The sequence below is a fragment of the Rhipicephalus microplus genome, chromosome 1 (genome assembly GCF_043290135.1).
Source record: "Rhipicephalus microplus isolate Deutch F79 chromosome 1, USDA_Rmic, whole genome shotgun sequence".
NCBI lineage: Eukaryota > Metazoa > Arthropoda > Arachnida > Ixodida > Ixodidae > Rhipicephalus > Rhipicephalus microplus.
In genome coordinates, this window is record NC_134700.1 from 226,543,559 (window position 1) to 226,564,167 (window position 20,609).

General features: G+C 43.0%; 2 protein-coding genes across 4 annotated transcripts in view; one reads left to right on the plus strand and one right to left on the minus strand.

The window, feature by feature from the left end:
- The window catches only part of LOC119166796 (E3 SUMO-protein ligase RanBP2-like), a 136,687-nt gene extending 131,449 nt beyond the window's left edge, over positions 1-5,238 (minus strand). The window contains exon 1 of one of the 3 annotated variants that reach the window (XM_075891469.1): positions 5,220-5,238. Coding sequence is in view for 2 of the 3 variants with exons in the window: in XM_075891471.1 (XP_075747586.1) it covers positions 2,943-3,014 (72 nt within the window). In the remaining variant the exon portion in view is untranslated. Of the gene's footprint in view, positions 1-2,942; positions 3,191-5,219 lie in introns of those variants that run through there. The other 2 variants (XM_075891471.1, XM_075891468.1) reach the window with 2 other exon arrangements.
- Positions 3,464-18,820, plus strand: LOC119159593 (cytochrome P450 20A1). Its single transcript, XM_037412395.2, has 11 exons — positions 3,464-3,648; positions 3,861-3,910; positions 4,010-4,179; positions 5,243-5,388; positions 6,299-6,466; positions 8,360-8,438; positions 9,463-9,627; positions 11,229-11,352; positions 13,959-14,070; positions 17,176-17,240; positions 18,285-18,820. Exons 1-11 carry the CDS (start codon positions 3,577-3,579, stop codon positions 18,523-18,525), a joined length of 1,392 nt encoding a protein of 463 aa, XP_037268292.2. The 5' UTR covers positions 3,464-3,576; the 3' UTR covers positions 18,526-18,820.
- The last annotated feature ends 1,789 nt before the right edge of the window (positions 18,821-20,609 follow it).

Here is a 20,609-nt window from a genome sequence, read left to right on the forward strand (position 1 = left end):
ACCCAGCAGTGGCACCCTAGCCAGACAAGAAGCCAGACTGTTGGCTGAAGTCAATGACAACTTGGTGCACACAGGCTTTTTCCAGTGTCAGCAGGACTATGGTATCTAATCCAAATGGTACATCTCAAAGCAGTATTAATTAAACCTCAAGCTATGTCAGCCGAGGTGCATTGCTTGCAAGCTATATGGGAGAGAACCATGCACTGGCAAATGTAGCAGTGGTTTTAATAACAGTAATGTGCATAGGTAAGTACTGTCACAGTGGGCTCAGAACAAGCGAATGACTTTTTCATGTATGGTGTTTGAAACAGAATGGGGGCAGTATGCTTGATGTACATCTAGGAGAAACAACGTTAAGCATACAGCCAATTGAGACAGGAAGCACAGATATTTTCTCAGCATTTTTAAAAATAGTGACTCCCCCCTTTCTTACTTTTCTCTTTTGTCCCTCTCTCCTGTTCACTGAGCTCAATAAACAATAGGCATATTACTGAGGATGTTTCATTGATCATGAAACCGCTTCACGAATGGTTCACTGCCATCATACTAGCAAACGTTATTTTGTACAGCCGCAGCCACGTCTGTGTATAGCGCGCGAGCAGCCAGTTCTTGCTCTGCGGGGCAAAACCTCAAGGCAGAATCGGGCTCTGATGTGGTCGGCCTGACAGTTAGGCCGCACACGCTTCTAATACAGCACTTCAGAGCCCGAAACTGCTTCGAGGCTTCGCCCCTCAGAGCAAGAATTGGCTGCTCGTGCGCTATACACGGACGTGGCCACGGCTGTACACAGTCAAGCCATGCTAACAGTAACTGCCAACAGCGATGTAGTTTGCCAAGAGGGGAGCGAGAAATGTTTGGACATTTCTAAAACGAAATTGCACATTTCCTCTAGATAATGTTATGCAAATATCATGCACCACTATATTTGTATCTCATGTTCACGGGATCCTTGGCTACTGATCGACAGCTTTCACAATATTTGAAAAGTCTTGCAAGAACACTTAAATAAAAAAACTGCACACACTGCGTGAATGAGTGATAGCATGTGCCATCCTTGAGTGACGCCTAGCTTGTGAAGGATGCTACAAAAAAAAAAAAACGGATGAATAATTTCGAGCACCTATGATAAAACCAGCTTCGTTTTTGTCCTTATAAGAATTTGGCCGCTGGCATCAACTACCAAACCCACGGCCCCTGCACTTATTAGTGTGTTAATAAATGCGGTTGGCAAACGCACACGTAATGCAGAGCCATGTATCCCCTTCAAAATACCTGTATGATCTCTTGACTTGCCAATAATAGTGGCAAATGCATTTATGCACATCAGCCAGTTTGGTGAATATAGTAAACCATTGCTCAGCAACTCTGAAACCTAACAAATGACTCATTCAATAAACAATGGTTCACTTTGTCCACAAATTTTTGGCACCGATAGTTTAGAGAGTGATCGTATACCTTTCGAAAACTTACAAATCTTCTATGATACTAACAATGGAATGGCAAAGCGTTGCTATAGTTTACTTTCATTATGCTATGCTGCAAAGTATCAAACTAATGACTGCTTACTTGGCAATCAAATTCTGTTAATATCTGCTAATATCTGTATGCTTACCGGCATATTCGGGGTGAAACGCACGTGACAATGGTATTACGTCCCAAAACCACGATATGATTATCAGTGGGCTTCGAAAATTTCGACCACCTGTTTTTTTTGTTTTTTTTTTTTAATCTGGCCCATGTAAACGGAACTCTGGCGTTTTACCACCATCGAAATGCGGGCAGGATTCGATCATGCAACTTTCCGTCGGGTAAGCAGTCCCAAACCATTGCGGCGGGAGAAATTCACACATATCCGTGTGCTAGAGGTACCCAGCATAGAACACCTAATACGATACCCACCAGGCCCCCACACAATTGCTTGCTTGACCATCGAATTGCAATCTTGATAGCCCATACTTATCAATGTAGAATTCGTTCTCCCCCCAGAGAGAGATTTTCAACTATTCGACATGCCACTCGTGATTACTTCTCAATGTGTTTGTTCTTTTCTCACACGCGAACCACCGACAGAAAAAAAAAATGTAGACTATTTTTGCAGAATGGGTGGAGTCGATAGAATGCATGAGCGGCCTTGTGTTAATAAAATTAAAGATGATAGTGAGCTACACTTCCGTGTTATTTTTAGCGAGTAACAAAAGTTTTGGTGCCAAGCAGCTTTGCGCTGACAGCTTACGTAGCACACGCTTTCAGGAGACGTGACACAGCGCGTTACGTCAAACTGATATGTGATACACTGAGAAATCAAAAACGAGTTGAGAATTTCGCAATTAATACATTGGCTAACTTTCTCGCACAGGCCAAATCTGACATCTAGAATGAATGGGCAAATTTTATAAACAAGTGGTTAAACTATGCGCAGTGCAGAAAAGAACTTCAATGTCAAAGTTGCACTCCAGGTAAGTCCTATTTATCATTTGGGGCCTTCAGGTAGGCCCCTTTTTATCAGGGTGGCCGAGACATTTTATGCACCGGTGTTCACAGCCGATATTCCGACCACGACGTGATGCCGACACGGCCAATGCTTCAACGCCGGGTGCCCGATCAAACCGAAGCTATGCACGAAAGCTAGCCCTTCTGATGTAAGCTTCCGCAAGACGCTACATTCGGAACAGTCAAGCCCCACTGCGCCGCTGGCGAGCCATTTAATTTTAAGCTAAAGATAGTACATACACAAAATAGCTGCCAAAAAGTTTCGAAAAGATCTTACTAAGCCTAACGTCGGCAAACCGCCAAAACGATGAATGTGAGTACAATGTGAAGGACGAGTCATTACCAAAGTACGTAGTTTTCTACAACAATGCGCCGCTGAAATAATACGACTACATAACTAAAGTTCATGATAACATGTGACCGATGTGATTGTTACGGCGGCAAGACCTCACCTCGTTCTCATCTTTAATTCTCGCCAGAATGCCGGCGATGTGCCTGTCAACGTCCTTTTTCGTGCGAAACATTGTTCTGTCGCTCTTACACTCCTCTGCACCAAGAAGTTTCACATAGGAAGCACCGTAAAGCACATCACGAAATCCACGCACGAGCACCGGACAACACACACACAGCGGTGAAACAACCGCCCGCGCAGACCGGCAAAATCGAGCACGCGGTGTGCGAATTTCTCTGCGTTTGTACCTTCGCACGCCTTCGCTGTCGTCCGCGAGAACAGAAACGCAGTAATCTACAAAAAAATAGTACGTGCTTCTTCGGTAAATAACCTCAATAACCAATGCAGTATTGTATTATGAACGTATAACTTACACATTAAGTAACTAATTAATCTTATTTATTTTTCTTAACAAAGTAGAAATAATTACACACATTTTTTGCACTTGTCATTGTGCTCTCTGCTTCACACGCTACACACGCCGAGAGTTGGACAGGGGTACAATTTATCACGCAGCTGGTGGTTGCTTACGGTAATTTATAGTTCGCCGCTGCAGCGCGGACGACACGAAGCTAGAGTGTACTAACGAAGCGAAAGGTTGCATACGCGCCCGTGAACTTGCGCGCACTTGCAGAATGTTAGATTTTGCCATATTCGCAGTGTGTTTCGTCGTGTTTCTCATAGCACTTGTGCTCTACCTGTACCCGGTGAGAGGCGACATTCGACTTTGCTTACAGTTTACCTTTGAACGCTGCTATTAGTACGTCAAAAATGACGGCACGCTTGATTGTTTTCGCAAGCTGCTGCTAAGAGATACCAATGATCGATCAGAAGCAGCAGCGCGCTTGTGCATTTATGGACAATGCCGCAGGCACGACAATCTGATGCGAATAAAAAAAATTTATATTTGCTTTTTCAGAGTTCTGCAAAGCAAACGACTATCCCTGGACTCGAGCCGTCGGATAAAAAGTAAAATACTAAACATTCTCTCTGCCATTTAGTTGCAATGCTGCGCGCGAGCGTGTTTAGCGTACGTGTACGGACTCTTCATAAACTATAAATTTACAGGGAGGGCAATGTTGGCGACATCGTCCAAGCAGGAGGACTGCAAAATTTCCTCATCTCCTTGCACAAGGGAACCGGACCGATTGCATCTTTCTGGATCGGCACGAAATTGGTTGTCAGCATCGGCAAGGCTGATTTGTTCAAGACGCAATCACATGTATTTGACAAACCAGGTGACGTTACCGTTCCCCGAATGTTTTTCCGCAACGCAAATATTGAACACGGGTCTTCAGAGCCTTTTTCTCGATGTATACATCGGTGAACGAGAATGAGTGACGCTTAATGCTTGACGTATGTGTAGTCCGCCTTGGTGGTTCAGTGGTTACAGTGCTCGGCCGCTCACCCGAAAGTTGCGGGTTCGATTCCCGCCACCTGAGGTGGCGTTTCCATGGCGGCGAAGTGCTAGAGGCCCGTGTATGTCAGCGCACGTTAAAGAACATTTAGCCGTAGTTTCCGGAGTCTTCCACTACGGCGTGCCTGATAATCACGCCGTGCTTTTTGACACACAGCTTACGAGTTGCTGTTATGCTTCTCACACGCTGGGGTTATGCATGCGGTTACTGAATTGTGACGATTTCTTTTATTCTTGATAGCTGTCCGTTCCGAATTTATTTTCACTCAATTGCTTGTTACGGGTTATTTTAAAGGCCATGTCTGGTCTTCAGTCTTGAAGGAACACGCATATCCGACGGCAGTGATGCTTTTGCATGAGAACTTGACGCATGTGAAGAGGTGCTCTGTGCGGGATCGAACAGAGCTCTCAGCACAGCAGTTTTATTCCATGTGGACGGAACTCTTATCGTAGCAGTTTGTTGCATCTGGATGGAACTTCAGTGCTTCTTATCATGCTGTCTAAATGGAACACAACGTGATGATAGTTATAGCGCGAGAACAAAACGATGACACAGAGACAAGAAGGACACGAAAGACACGAGCGCTAGTGTCTTTCGTGTCCTTCTTGTCTCTGTGTCATCGTTTTGTTCTCGCGCTATAACTATCGTCATGCCATATCAACTAGCCCAAGCTGCCACACTTCTAAGGAACACTGCACTCTTCTTGTTTCAAACTACCAATAGTACTCTCTTGCGTCAAGGTTATCTCACAGTGAGAGAGTAAAAGAAGTAAATTGTGGCGTAAGAAGTCATGCACTTGAATACAATCAGCCTGCCCTGTCCCATTAAGTATTCCAGCAATTGAAAAAAAAGTTCATTACCTATTCTGATTCTTCCTTTTCAGCCGAATTGTTTATGCTGTACCGTGACGTGATGGGTGCAGGCAGCATCTTCTTTGCAAATGGAGCAGAGGCACGAAAAAGGCGCAGGCTCATTGATGACGTACTCAGAGGAAAGTACCTTGACAGGTTCCTAGGATCAATAGAGAAGGCAAGTAATTTTCACAAGCACTGTCTTCTTCAATAGGCAGAAGTTCACATTAGAATTACAAAAGGTCGTGTCCTGTAGCATCAAGGCTGCCATTTACTTTCTTCCAGTTTCTGTCAATCTCGTCTTTTGTGGCATCAAAAGATTCACAGGAGGCAATATGGCATTTTTAAATTACTGCTTAAATCAAAACATGCTATGTCTGGCACATAGGTTAGGGGTATGCTCTGAGCCGTGATCTGCAATGTGGCGACACCATCGCCGCGCCATTTCGAAGGTCTATTTGTTCGTCTTATTCGTGCTGTCTATGCGTCGGCATGCAGGAGGTGTTCGGCAGATCAGTAGTCATTCAAGCCACCGTACCAAACTCTGAGACACCATGTGCGGCGAGAGCACGCATCGTCGCAATGACAACCCTGATTACGTCAAGTGCATACCACCTATATTTTTACAGCTGTTCAAGAATGTTTTCTCAAGCCGCAGACTTGCACTAACTATCCTGCACTGGAATACAGCGTCATTCCCACAATTAAAGAAGCCGTCTTTGTGTAGTAATAAGTATTCAGTTTCATATTGGTCTCTCTGTTTAACTGTACAACACTCATATGGCGAAAATTACTTTATGTTGCATACTCATATTACTTTTTTAGAATTTGTTGTTAGGCTAGTTGGTAACTGGTCACACTCTGCGTGCTTAGCGCAACTTGGTAGTCCCTTGAAAAATGCTGTGTGTGGGGTGTGCTTCTGGAGTGGATGTATCTGTGAATGTGAGAGTGTTTTTCGAGCGATTACCATGTTGCACTAAGTACGTACAATTGGATAGTGTTTAATGTTTTTAATCGCTAATAGTAGCATTATGTGTATATTTAGTCACTTCACTGCTTTCTTGTTTTCTGGATTTTCATCCTTACAGCTGTGCACTGAAGTGGTAATGCACTTGAAGGATACACCAGATGATGAACATGTGCCTGTGTACAAGTACATGTATGCCCTCTGCATGAAGATCTCTACGCGCCTGCTGTTCGGAGAGTATTTCTTTAATGACATGGAAGTGCTCAAATTTAGCAGAAATTTTGAGCTGGTAAGAACTTCACCCTTTCCTCCGTTCTGTTTTCTTTTCTTGAAAATCATTTTTGGGTTCTTTTTTTTACACTGATAGCAGCCTACAAAGCTTCACAGAAAGCATCTTTATGGTTATTCAGGCACGCAAAGTGGGACTATGGTGATCTATAATGACTCTATATAGATATCACTTCCATTTGTTTGTTGGTTTATTTGTTTGTACGCATGTTTGTTTAACATTCCCACAGTACCCGATGCGTAGAAGTAGAAAGGGCTGTGAAGGTAGCTGCTGGGCAAAAACCTTAAAATGCGTGTGGTGCCCTTGGGGAGTGTCAGTTTACTTTGACTATCTTTTTCATTTGCACCCTTTTCCCATAACGTTAAGTTGAGATTGCCCAACCTCGTCGTGGTAAGTTTTCAGGGCTTTGTCCTTGGCTCCTTGTGGTGTTCTCTAGTGAATTGCTTCTCTTAAAACTATGTGACAACACATGCCGAGTCAGTAGCTTTAGCATGCATCAAGGTTTTACAGAAAATGTGTGTGAATGTACCAGTGAATGACCTGATCTGTTTCTTTATCCACCCCATTCTTCTTGCTGATTAACACTACCTCTACAATACAAACCTCCCAACAGTAAACGGGAGAGTGCCATGGGTAGCGGTATTTCTGAGGGGCAAGCACTACCCATATTTGTGGAAATGTTTACTGTACATTCTGCAATGCACCTACCATTTGCTTGCAGTGAATACCATGCTACAGTTATGCTCCCATGATGCTCACATGAGGAGGTCTTGATCATTGCTTCACATGTATGTCTTGCCTGCTCATTGGCACATTTAATGCAATGGTGCATTGTTGATGAAATGCTGCTACATATTTTTTTTTACATTTTTAAGAGCCACTTCTATGTGTTTGAACTATCAGTAATTACACTGAGCGATACCTTACTAGAATTGTCTACCTGTCTATACCACATGCATAACTAAACCAGTATTGAAGCACTGTTTTAACAAAGTAGAAAGGGCTGTGAAGGTAGCTGCTGGGCAAAAACCTTAAAATGCGTGTGGTGCCCTTGGGGAGTGTCAGTTTACTTTGACTATCTTTTTCATTTGCACCCTTTTCCCATAACGTTAAGTTGAGATTGCCCAACCTCGTCGTGGTAAGTTTTCAGGGCTTTGTCCTTGGCTCCTTGTGGTGTTCTCTAGTGAATTGCTTCTCTTAAAACTATGTGACAACACATGCCGAGTCAGTAGCTTTAGCATGCATCAAGGTTTTACAGAAAATGTGTGTGAATGTACCAGTGAATGACCTGATCTGTTTCTTTATCCACCCCATTCTTCTTGCTGATTAACACTACCTCTACAATACAAACCTCCCAACAGTAAACGGGAGAGTGCCATGGGTAGCGGTATTTCTGAGGGGCAAGCACTACCCATATTTGTGGAAATGTTTACTGTACATTCTGCAATGCACCTACCATTTGCTTGCAGTGAATACCATGCTACAGTTATGCTCCCATGATGCTCACATGAGGAGGTCTTGATCATTGCTTCACATGTATGTCTTGCCTGCTCATTGGCACATTTAATGCAATGGTGCATTGTTGATGAAATGCTGCTACATATTTTTTTTTACATTTTTAAGAGCCACTTCTATGTGTTTGAACTATCAGTAATTACACTGAGCGATACCTTACTAGAATTGTCTACCTGTCTATACCACATGCATAACTAAACCAGTATTGAAGCACTGTTTTAACATTCTAAACAGAATCTTTAAGCCATGAAGTAATACAGTCATTCAAATCTTGAGTTAGTTCTTATCCTTGTTACATGCAGTGGGGCACTTTCAGTATTGCATTTTGAATGTTTTGCTTGCCATCACCTTTGTGTGTGCATTTGATGTACCATGCAGTGCATAAAAGAACTCGAAGAGATTGCCAATGGCGTGGTGCTAGACTCAAACAGTCCTAGGACAAAGAAGTATGAGGAAGGTAAGCCTACTATAAAATGACTTTGTTAATAAATGCCACCTCTGTGGCTTCATTTTTTAGAGAATTCTGCAAGTGGCAGGAAGAATACATAGCTGCAAAAGGTTCTGAGATGCCCTAGCTGAATAGAAAGTGCCTGCTTAGTTTGCAGTGAAGTGTAAAAAAAAAAAAACTTTAAAAATAATTGTTAAATTACTGGTCATGTTACAGCACCTTTGATAACCCACTGGCACTTTATCTTGATTTCGAATGGCACACCACATTTGAGAAACTGCATCATGTTGAGGACGCCACATGTGTACATAAATGTTTTTGATTTGAATATGTGTGGCAAACAAAATTTTGGCTAAATAATCAACTGTTGAGACATCTCTCCATTCATCCTTCTGGTTGTCGCAAAGTACAGCCGAGGCTTTGATGTACGGTTGGTTGCTTTTCCTAACAGTCTCATTAGTATGCCTTGTCCAATCATCATCTGCACCATTTTTCGTGGTATTTCATGCGTGCCTGGCGTCTTTCCTTTTACGAGGCAATATTGAACCGAATGATTAAGAACAGGGTCGTGACGATGGGGAAATCAAGGGGGTCTTGACAACCCCTGAAACATGCTTTAACTTTTTGGGTAATAGTAAAGTATTTACACACCTTCACATCAAGCACCAGCTGCCAAAGTTAACAGTTCTACACATAAACACCCGCCCAAATAAAATTTCTGGGTATGGCCTTTGTTAAGTACATGTCTTTATTGCCAGCTGTCCCTGGCATAATCAATACCTTGCGAAAAAAATTAGAAAGAGCGTGAATGAACCACTGGACAATGGGACAGACTTTGACTGAGCACTTAGTCAATTGCTGTTCTGTAGTTCGCGATGTTCCTCATTTTATATGGACATGTATCAAGCAGCCCTAATAAGTACCCTGGGCCATGTGAGACTATGCATGTCTTTACAACAGCCTTTTTGTTTTTTTTTTTTATGGAGATTTCTGTGTGCATATGTTTGAGATGGTTTGCATAATTTATGCGCAGCTGCGAAAGAGATGAGAATGCTGCTTACAAAGGCATTGCAGAAGTGCAAGGCAGGAGGTGACAAGGCGCTTCTGGCAAACGTGTTGAATGATGCCTCTGTGCCCGAGGAGCAGGCCGTGGATGACTGTGTCACATTCGCAATCAAAGGCTACTCTCTTGTTTCTGGTAAGCGAGTGGAGAACTCAGCCTTTGTTAAGCCTTGGAGGGTTCATTATTTCTGGAAAAAACTTCCCCATGAGGTGAAATTACATTATTGCAGATATTGAGTGCACACAATGTGTAAACTTTGTAAAAAATTATTTTAAAAAATCTAGAACAGTAGGTATTTTGGTGTCAGCATCACTCAGAATCGCAAAATGCTCAAAATTATTTCAGAGTGTGCTATCCCGTAAAACACGGGTCTAAGCATTGTTATGACCGGCACAGCAAGGAGGTGGCTTGCGAGGGACGCTCATCGGCGTAACAGTGAAACGCTGTCCACGTCCTGCAGGAATGCGGCAGGCGTCTGTGTGCACCGCAGGAAACGCACATCAGCGTCGCTGGGACACACAGCCTGCATCTGAGAAGATGCACGTGCACGGACAAGGGGTATAAAAAGCGCGTCGCGTGTGCAGTCGGGGCTCGCTCTCTCTCTCTGGGCTTCGCTGGCCCGCTCGCCTCGAGTGCACTCTGGGCCCTTGTGATGGAAAGGCGCGTCTGTACGCTCTCGTTGCAATGTAATTCTCTTGCAAATATGTAAATTAAATGCATCTTCTACTTGTTCGTGAGACGCGTCGCAAGAGTCGTCCTTCGCCGGATCCTGGGTGGCAGCCGCAACCCCTCCCCGGGCATATCAGCATAAAACAAAAGCAAAATCAGGGTTGGAAAAGTCGTCGCTGTTGGTGTCAAGAGAACGGGCAGTGTGTATGGCCATGTTACCGTTTTAGTGGGCCTCTCAAAAACTCAAGAGAAACTCTTTAAACAGGGAGCAGTATGATAAATGAGTACCTATGATGAAGAGGCAGAGAGCAGCAGTGATAAAGATGGAAGTCATTATTGAAACTGGAACTTTTTATTAATAATCAAAACCAAACGTGCATTTCTGCGTCACTATTCAAATGCTTTCAAGCGATCTTTGGCTGATGCACAGCTGAGTTCAATCCCCACCGCATTATACAGGGCTTCGTGCTTTTTTATGAACACATCAATGGTGTGTTTTCATGCTGCATCCATCAAAGGGCATGAAATCCTGTACACTGTGGTTACAAACGAATACAGCCACGGAGCAACCACTTGTCAGCGCTTGAGTAGTGGTGCACAACTGGTTGCTGTTTCACATTTGACATGTTTTTCGTGATTTTATTTTCTCTCTAGCAAAAAGATGTCCAGGTGGATTTTAGCACAAAGTATAAATGCTTAATTGTGAGGTTACAAATGCTTGGTTGTGAGTAGCTGGTTAAAGTTAAGTGGTTTATTCTTATTATTGAAGAAATACAGGCTGTAAGTACACAAGGCTACCAATAACGTGTGGCAGGTACAACTTTCGAAAAGGCATGTTCTCTTTTGTTTTTTTAGTCTTGGTCAGAGTTAATGGCAACACCTTGTATATAGTGAAACAATATACATGTACTATAGTATAAATATATAACATAAAGTTCATTCACTAATTGCGGTGAATAATTGCTTGAGAATAGCAGACTTAGCAGAGAACAAAAAGTTGGAAATTTTCAAAGTTTCAGCCACTGTTGTGACTCAGGTCATGTCTTTCTTCTCTCTCTTTGCATCAGCCATGACTTGGATGCTGTACTTTCTTGCCACCCACCCCGAGCTCCAGGACAGTATTGCTAACGAAGTAAAGGAAGCCATTGATAAGACCAAGGGCCTATCTTGTCAAGCTCTCTTGAGTATGAAGTGAGTATTTCACTCACTGTATCACAGTTGTCTGAAACAGCCTGTATTCTTAATTTCATCTAGACATTTTATTTTTTCTATAAAGTGCCACAATTGTTGTGGGTAAATTATTTATGGAAAGGTCAGATGTGGCAAATACACACCATAGGAATAGCTATCTTGGCTTGATGCATTCCAGTGAACTTTTTTTTATCTTCGTTGTTGCTCTTCTTGCTGTGCAACAGTTATTTCAATAGTGTACTGCATTTCCTGTCGGACATACTGTTGGACAGTGTTCACAAGTGGCTCCCCTTTCATTAAATAAAAAAAAAAACCTCACAGTGTCCCTTCGCATCGCATTCATAGAAGATGAGTGGAACGCAAAAGCGATCTTGTTTTACCTCTCAGCCAGTGTATTGATGCTGCCCTGCCACCCTTCGAAAGCCCTCTACACATAACACACATTTACACTGCCTCCAAATTGGGAAGCACCTCACCTGGTTTTAGTTTGCCTCCGTGATCAGGGCATGTTTGAACAAGCTACGGTGCGATGCGGTGACATCATCGAGTGACGTGATGCCATCATGACGTGACGTCATGCTGGCGTAAAAAATTTTTGGCTATCTGTGCTGTCAGTATGTTGTCATATGGCAACCTCATCTCATGATGATCATATTTAGGGGTGAACCTCCGTAGGGCCAAGCCTTGTTGGCGTCCGTCACACTCCACAACATCAAAACCAAATGCCTGCACAATGAAAAAAGAAAACATCTGTGTAAAAAATAAATCGACCTCACTCAAGTATGCAACAGCACAATGCATGATCACCTATGCCACCTATCTGTCTTTACGTTCATTCATTCATCTGTCCATCCTTCATACTAGTGGGCGACTTCAGTGTAGATGTTATGGACCTCAGGGCCTACCTTCGTCATCATTCACTTCGTGGAGATACATGGATTTTTGCTCATCACACGTCCTCAACACCTTTGGGCGGGAGACGTCAATCGTCAAATTTTGCGTTTGACGAGTCGTGTAAGGCTTTCGACTTGATAAATTCGAAATTTGTTTTCGGACGCCACATAATGCTGGTTAACAGAGGCTGCTGCCTTCTCACTTTTTTTTTCTCCTTCAACGCATGAAATCATTTACCCCATCTCCTTTTACACCCACCTGGTGCGTAATTGTGATTATTTTTTCTAGTGTGTTTACAGTGTATGTAGATGCAATGCTCTAGAAAATAATTGTGATGTAGCACATTTGGAAATCATCTAAATGGCACCTTCTGTTTTTTAGAGGAGATGCAGAACAAAAGTACGGTGAAGTAATATTGGCTTGTTGGTGCCGTCGAGTACTGACAGTTGCAGTATTGTCACTAGGAGGGCAGTGCCTGTAAAAAAAAAATACATAAACTATAAAGAGGAGCATTGTTGCCATTTGAGCGCTGGAGTGTCAGTTTTTACTGCAGTAAAAAGTGATTTTCCGGATTTGGGGGATGGTCGGTGATGCAACATAATGTTGTCATGCAGCAATGTATTATTGCAATAGCAATTATATGGACACTCTCGACTGGATTTCGCTGTCGGCGTCGATGTCATGCACCGTATATGTATACGTATATATGTCTATGAAAACGCAAGAAAGAAAAATATCCAGCAAAAAAAGACTCCGGCGCGTGAAATCGAACGAGGAACCTTCGCGTCGTGTATGCGAAGCGTTAACCACTGAGCTACCGAAAGGTACCTCCTTACACATTCAAACGGCAAGCTATCTGTATCTACCACTTACTGCTGCTGGCAGGAAGTTTGGGGGGAAGCTATTGTTTCAGTTTCAGCATTATCAGCGAGATGGCGCAATGCACGCACGGCGGCTCTCATCTTTCATTTGTACTTTGGCCCGCGGAGAGGAGGTGATTGGACGATCTCTCACGTGCCTTTATCTCCTGGTGGGGAGGATCATATGTCTTGGCTGGCGTTCAGCTTGCACTGGAACAATTCTGTTGTAGTTACGGGGCGCACAAAGGTCACTGCAATCGTTTCAAACCTCCGTTTGCGAAAATGGCGCGCTTTTCAGACACAGCGAAGTAACAACTGAAACGCTTATCCGCGTGCATCTGTACCTGTGAGTACGTTTCGTGTGTCATTTGTGCGTGAGAAACGCGGGGCACGTTTTGATGTGCTTGCCATTCTGCGCGTGACCTTCCAATTTGTTGGCATCAAGTTCATTGCTCTGCCTTTGCGGCAAAGCTGTGACTTTTTTTATGACGTATTTAACGCATGGCTCTGCCCCTTGGCTGTGATTGTGTAATAAAATTTTCTGGAATAAATATGTTTAATGAAGATTATTTTTTTAAAGGACGAGCATACACATGTCAATAGGAGCCTCTACAAGCAATACTGCGAACCTCATATAAATTACATTCATAAAGAAGAAAGTGCCTTTTTTTAATCTTTTATAAATTCTGGAACAAGGCCTGAAGAATTCTTGGTATCAACATTATTTACTTTAATTAATGAGCTCCTAATGACCTGAGGCACATTTTTAAGGTGATATTGCCACAAATATCAGTGTGTCACATCTAGCATTGAAACTTGTATGCATGTGAATAAACTTTTCTTATTCGATAGGTCACTGCAAAACAGCATCAAGGAGACCCTACGTACTGCAACCATTGAGCCATGGGCCGCTCGCTGCCAAGATGTGGACATTGATATTGCTGGGCACATCATTCCCAAAAAGGTGAGCCGCCAAGGCACTGGTGAATATGAAGACACCATCGTTGATGGCAATCAAGAGGTTTTAAAGGGTTTGCAATTATCAAAGCTTATTTTAGTCAAAATTTTATTTAGAATGCCACCTTGACTCTTTTTGCTTTTTCCTAAATACCGAGCAAGCCCCCCCACCCCTAAATTCCTGAAAGAGTGGGATGGGGCGCTATCTCAGAACTGCACCAAAATTCAAGATGGCGACGAAATTTCTGGTTAAAAAAAATGCAGTGTGCATGGATTAAAATTTCACGACAGTGAGCTTTTTTAGGGCGACAATTTGTTGTAGCTTTTTATAGCTTTCAAAACCATCAAAAGGCTCCTTCAAGCCAGTTGCAAAAAACAGGTCGCAGCATTCCCCTTGAAGTCCACCACGGTGCTCCGGCATCACAGCTCTAAAACATTGGCCACTCCATTGTGCAGGTCACCATCCTCTTAAGCCATCAAGCACGTTAATAATTCCACATCCCTTGAAGGACCGTGTCACTGTCTCCTTGGATACAAAGGCCCACGCCTCAGCAACAAAATGGAGCACATGTTGCCGCGATGGCTTCAAACTTTCTTTCGGTGTTCATGATTGATACTGCTTTTACAAACGCCACTAAGTGGACTTGAACGGCTTATTCCAATATAAATCAGCAGGTTGCAGGATGCTCGTGCACTCTGTAGGCACGTTAAGCACGTTGGTGTTGTTCTTCTTGAAGGAATTTGTGGTGGCTTGTGTCTCACAGATGTGCGTCTGGTCCAACACTAGTAAGAGTCGCACGTCGTCAATGTTTTGGCCCCAGACTCTCGACAACTACTTTTGCATTTTCTCTGATATCATTCAGCCATTTTTCATGGCAGTAAAACAAACATTTTCTATGAATGGGGAAAAAAGTCAGAGTTGTGATAAAACGAACTAGGCGACTATGTGACCCCTCACCCCATCACAAAAATAAAACTATTCTCACCTGGTATGCAAAGGCTTGCAAAGACCCTGGCTGGAATGTTTCCGCTTTGCTCCTTGACGATAACAAAGGCCGGGAGCTTGATGCTAGTGGCACAAGCAGCTAGGTAAACTGTAAAGCCTCGCCAGGCACATCCAGTGTTCGTGGTCCATATGGTGCTTTCGCTGACCACGTTGTTTGTCCTGTTAGCGGAGTTGTCTAGTCGCATCATCGTCTTATCCATGTTGACCTTGTTATATAAGGTGTAGCCGTTGCACCGTCGCAGCGAGTTCGCATAAGACCCAAAGGCACTTGCTGTCTCAGAAAAACCCTTGGGTGTCTTCTGGCTATCGCTCATAGCGCGGCGCATTGCAACGCTGAACTGCTGTTTCCAGTGATTTTGTGTAATGGCTGGAGGTTACGAAGTTTCCCAACTGCATGCCGTCGGCAATTTTGGTGGCCTCTTCAGAAAGAGTCCGGTTGCTGACGGCGTGTCCTGCACTTCTGTCATGCTCAAGCTACTCGAAGAGCGCATCGTCCACGTGTTCGCAGAACACTGTTGCGCCAATACTGAGCTTCCCTCGAAGTTTTGCCTTCCCGTAGTTTAGCTGCTACTATCGAAATTTTTCTCTTATTCTCGTATCTACTTCCAGTCGAGCTTGAAATGTCAAGACGCCTGGTGCACATTTTTTCCATTTTCTCGATGCCATCGAATAACCTCAATTTTCTTCACCACTGTGGTACCACCAGAGCCGTGGAACCACCATCAAAGATCCTGTGCAAGAGATGTCTTTCCACGAACGCTGGCAAGCCCCAGAAAAGAGAAAAAGTGCTCTTCAAATGCACCTTTATAATCTCGCTCTTTCACTGGCACTACCGCTACACTCTCTAAAAAATATAAAGTTGCACCAACTGCATCCCTTTCCCTCTGCCTTGTCTTCTAGCAGAAGCAAAAGCACCTCTAGCATGTCTAGCAGGAAACTATGAATTTTTTCCCTGTAGTGAAAGCACCTTCTTTCTGCCCTTGTAGCTGAGTTAGTTACCTCTGGCACGGCTGGTCGGCATACCGAAACATGCAGAACGACAGTTCAAACAGACTCAAGCATGGTCAACCACACACCGTGCACCAACAGGGACGGCGCCAGGGGTGGACACGGGAGTGCTGGAGCCCCCCTTAAGGTTTCCGCCTGCCCCCTCGTTGCCTCCCCCCCGCCTTATAGGGAACATAGTCATAAAACAATGGCTAAGTTCCCTGCCTCCCTGAAGGAACTGATTTACTGTGGGTACCCCGCCAGTAAAATAATCCTGGCACCGTCCCTGTGCACCAATCAAGTAAACAACCCAGACATGTATACTTAAGATGGCGCTTGCACAATCTTCTAAAAAGCTAGTGCACCCACTCCTAAAAACTAGCAATTTCATAGCACCGCCAAGTTTGCAGTGGTACTGCTGCAAAGCAAGCACGTTTGGGTGCTAAGTAACTTATTGTAAATTTTTACACCAAGAAAACATGTCGCTTGCTTTTGTATTCATTATTGTTGTAGCGATCCCTATTTTTCATGCTCTTTAGTTCGTGAACTTTTTCCATCACTCCACATAGAACCACAGTGCCCTCGGGCGCTCCAGCAGTAGAGTTGCACAAGTTCGTGAGCTTCACAGCTGGACCAACTTCATTTGCTATCTACAAAATGGGCAAGAAAGGTGCCTGTACACTGACACGAATGGCGCTACTTTAGTTTTTTTCAGGGACTTAAGCCACTGTGCAAGCATACCGCCGTCTCTCGGTCTTCAATGACCAAGCTAGCTGCCTTGATCCACCGGATGTGCGTGCACCATGAGGCGAAAACAACTTTACCAAGGGTGATAGCACGCTCATAGCTCTCATAGCCGAAAATTAAAGTGCTTTTATTGTTTTTTCTCCTGTAAAACCATTCCTTTAAAATTTTGCAAGGTTTATGGAGCTTATGACAGTAGTACTGACTCTATTGCGGGTTGTGAAGCTACTGGTTATATTCTTTAGGGACTTCCAAGGAATGTGCTCTTTTAAATGTCATCTTTGTTGCCACAAAACGCTGTGGTCTTTTTGCAGTAATCCTTTCTAATAAAGATGCTATGTTAATAAACACTTTCACTTACTATTATATCCACAGACACCTGTGATTCAAGCATTAGGAGTTGTTTTGCATGAACAAGAAAACTGGAAGGTGCCACAGAGGTAAGAAAAAGCATCTTTTTTTTTTCATTTCTCCTAAATATCTGGTCCATCAAGCACATGAAATCAGCTCCTTGTTAGATGTACGCATTTTTGTTCATTCTCAAAAGCAGGCACAATGATGAAGATCTTCTATATGTTTACGTTTGTCATGTCAGTCATGCAAGACGTGCAACCAGCATCGTTTACTAAATTCCACTATCATGTGGGAAACTGTACGTAGGCTAAACGGGGTGCTGCGTGAATGATTGTAAAAGGGAACGTAAGCCGTTGATTATATAATTAATGGGAATGAGCATTGCTTGCAAGTGTGCACCGATTTTCTTAAACATGAAGATTTTTAGCAAGGACTACAGCCCACATACTGATAAAGGCTTTTTATATATCTGTAGTAAGCAACACATTTCGTTATCTGATAACAAGTAGAAATTTTTGCGTTCAATTTTGTAACATGTTGTCTCGCAACTACATGGCCATCTTTCTTCCACACGTCTGTTTAAGCATATTTATTGCAGAGCGACGAAAATGAAATGTCAGTTGAAAGTTTGTGTCTGTCCTGTCCATGTCCATCCTACTGCATCCCTGCTTGTCATTTGCCTCATCCCAGTTTTATTTTGGCCTTGAATTCTTGTTTCGTACAAATGTACATTCATTTTGACGAGGCAGCTTTTGCTTGCATCACAGGTTATGCTGTTTACACTAATTAGCATGATAATTGGTTGTTTTAGAGCATGTAACACCACGTTAAACCACACTAAGGTGGTCATAATGGCTTATTGGGAGAATTGGTGATTCACAATACTACTTGCAAAAACGAGCGCGTAACCACACAAGGTCACTAGAGGACAGGGACATATGTTCCTGCAGGTTTGTGCCCTTGTGTAGTTATACACCCGTATTTCAAGTACTAATGTGGTTGGGGTTTGGAGCTAAGAATACCTAGGAACAGTGAACTGATTAATGTGCCAAATACACCCAGTTTTAATGGGAAACATTATCAGCAATGTGCTAAGGGGATAAACTATTCCATTTTTTTTTTTTTTCTAGGTTTGATGCTTCAAGGTTTGAGGATGCCCCAGAGGACCCATTGGCCTTCTGTCCATTTGGCTTTGCCGGCAAAAGACAGTGCCCGGGTCAGGACCTGAGCATTCTGGTGATGGGAGTATTTCTAGCCACATTGTGCCCGGTACTGAAGTTTCACTTCGTCCCGGACCAAGTAATCACCCCCATGTCAGCTCTTATAACTCGACCGCAGGACGAGGTTTGGGTTACGATCAAGAAAAGATAGCCTGGTTTGCCCTCAGGACGAAGCACGATACCTTGGCATGAAGTTTCAGTCAACAGTGGTTGGTGCCTGACCTGGAATAACTTAAATCATAAATCGCTGGCAAGAAACCCATGGCGTGGCAGGTTGCGACGGTGGTGGTTGCATGAGCGTTTGACCTTGATGGCAAAAAGAAAGAAGAAGCCATACCCCAAGCTGCTTTTTCACACTTGTGAGGGGTGAGCTAGGCAAAAGGTACATCTATCATAAATTTGTAATTGAAGGACAATAACAGATTGCGAAATGATGAGCAAATCAAGTTCTTGTGAAGTGTTATACTCATTCTTCTGAATTGAGCTGGAGAACCTGTACCAACAAAAGCACAGCATTCGACGTGGTGATTCGCACATTGTAAGCAGTTCATGCCTGTTGGGACACTAACTGTCAAGTCAGTGCCCTGAAACTGCAGGACTGGTAGTGTCTTGGACCATTTACAAAATAATTATAATATGAATGCCGAGTTGTATGGCTGCATTTTTTTTTTTTAGAATTTGTGTGGCCGAGACAGACGTGCATGCTACAGATGCCATTGGGTAGATGCGCACTTATGGGAAGCGGACTTCTGCCGGGTGGTCATTGAGCTTGCAGGCACAATCCCAAGTTCGGTGCATTGCAATGTTGATCATTTGCAATTCCTTCGAAAGTCACATTTTGCAAACATTGCCTACACTTTAGTGATGCACGAAACGAGCTGAATCATAGTTTTTCAGCGGTCACCACTTTCCGTGAGTCACCACACATATGCTTTCTCACAACTTATAAAAAAAGGGTCAATTCTTGTCATGTAGAATTTTGCCAGACACTAATTGTATTTTTTCGCAAGGTTACCAGGAAGTCTGCTATTATCTCCTAAAATGTTAGTGGACGGTTAGAGCAATAAATAAAATGAGAAACTAAATTAATTTGCTAGTGTGTGTGTTAAGCCTGAATTCACAGTTTGATAATACGGTATTACGATGTTAAGATTGGATGTATGTGTTGATGAACCTTCAACTTCCTCACAGGAAACATTCCCGTTGAAATGCACTGAAATCAAATGCACACATATATGCAATGGGACCTCACAGGTCAATTAACGAGTGAATGTGTGGGTGTCTGAAATGAATGTCGATCATATTTACTTAAGCCGCCATTACGTTCCTGCAGATTACGCACAGGTGACGGAAAGTATCACTATAACCAGGCGTTTCTTTTATATATATATATATATATATATATATATATATATATATATATATATATATATATATATATTACATATATTCGTGGTTCCTTTGGTTACAATAAAATAGTCATTTTGGCAACTGTCAAATTTTTGAACTGCATCGCTTCATTTCGTAAAAGCACTGATTTGTGTAGTACATTGCATTCCTAGATATTGTGTCAAGTATATTTCACAGAGGCTACGTCATTCGTAATTTATGCCTTTAATGAATACATTGGGGATATGCCCACAGCAAACTTAGTATAGGTAATATTAGAATGTTGCAAATTGTTTTGTATCTTTACTTGTGCCCTTGTTTTCTGACAAGCTGAACTGCTGCAGAAATGTTGAACGCAAGCAGTAGTGGGGGCCACAAAATTAAATTTTATTTGCGTGCCCAGGACATGGAAATGTTCTCAGACTTTTCAGATACTGAACCTCGTTAATTTTTCATGCCAATAATTTGTCTAAATACAAAATGTGCTTACAAGCTAATGTGCGTGTTTGTGCACTCTGACAACACTGCGGTAGAAAGACGGAGAAAATTACTTACAGAACTTTATATCACCAACCTGTTTATAAAGTGTAAGAGTACTTTTAGACGCCCAGCTCAGGCCACCGTTTAATGTGCCGAACAGTGACGAGACAGCAGCCAGTAGTTTCAGCAGAAGCAGCACAAGCCTTCTTCATCTTCTTTTTCATCGTTCCTCCAGCAGTGCCCATATTTGTCATTACAATAACTTCCCAGTGAAAAGGGAGCCATTCCGGCGACCTATAGTGCAGGCAAGTCTGGTAGGTCGTAGGAAGGTTTCAAAAGGTCAACTTGCACAGTTTCGTGTCCGCG

Coding starts and splice junctions, on each gene's coding strand:
- LOC119159593 (XM_037412395.2), top strand. CDS start 3,577: ATGTTAGATTTTGCCATATTCGCAGTGTGTTTCGTCGTGTTTCTCATA. Junction 4,180..5,242: donor ACATGTATTTGACAAACCAG/GTGACGTTACCG, acceptor CTTCCTTTTCAG/CCGAATTGTTTATGCTGTAC. Junction 9,628..11,228: donor AGGCTACTCTCTTGTTTCTG/GTAAGCGAGTGG, acceptor TCTTTGCATCAG/CCATGACTTGGATGCTGTAC.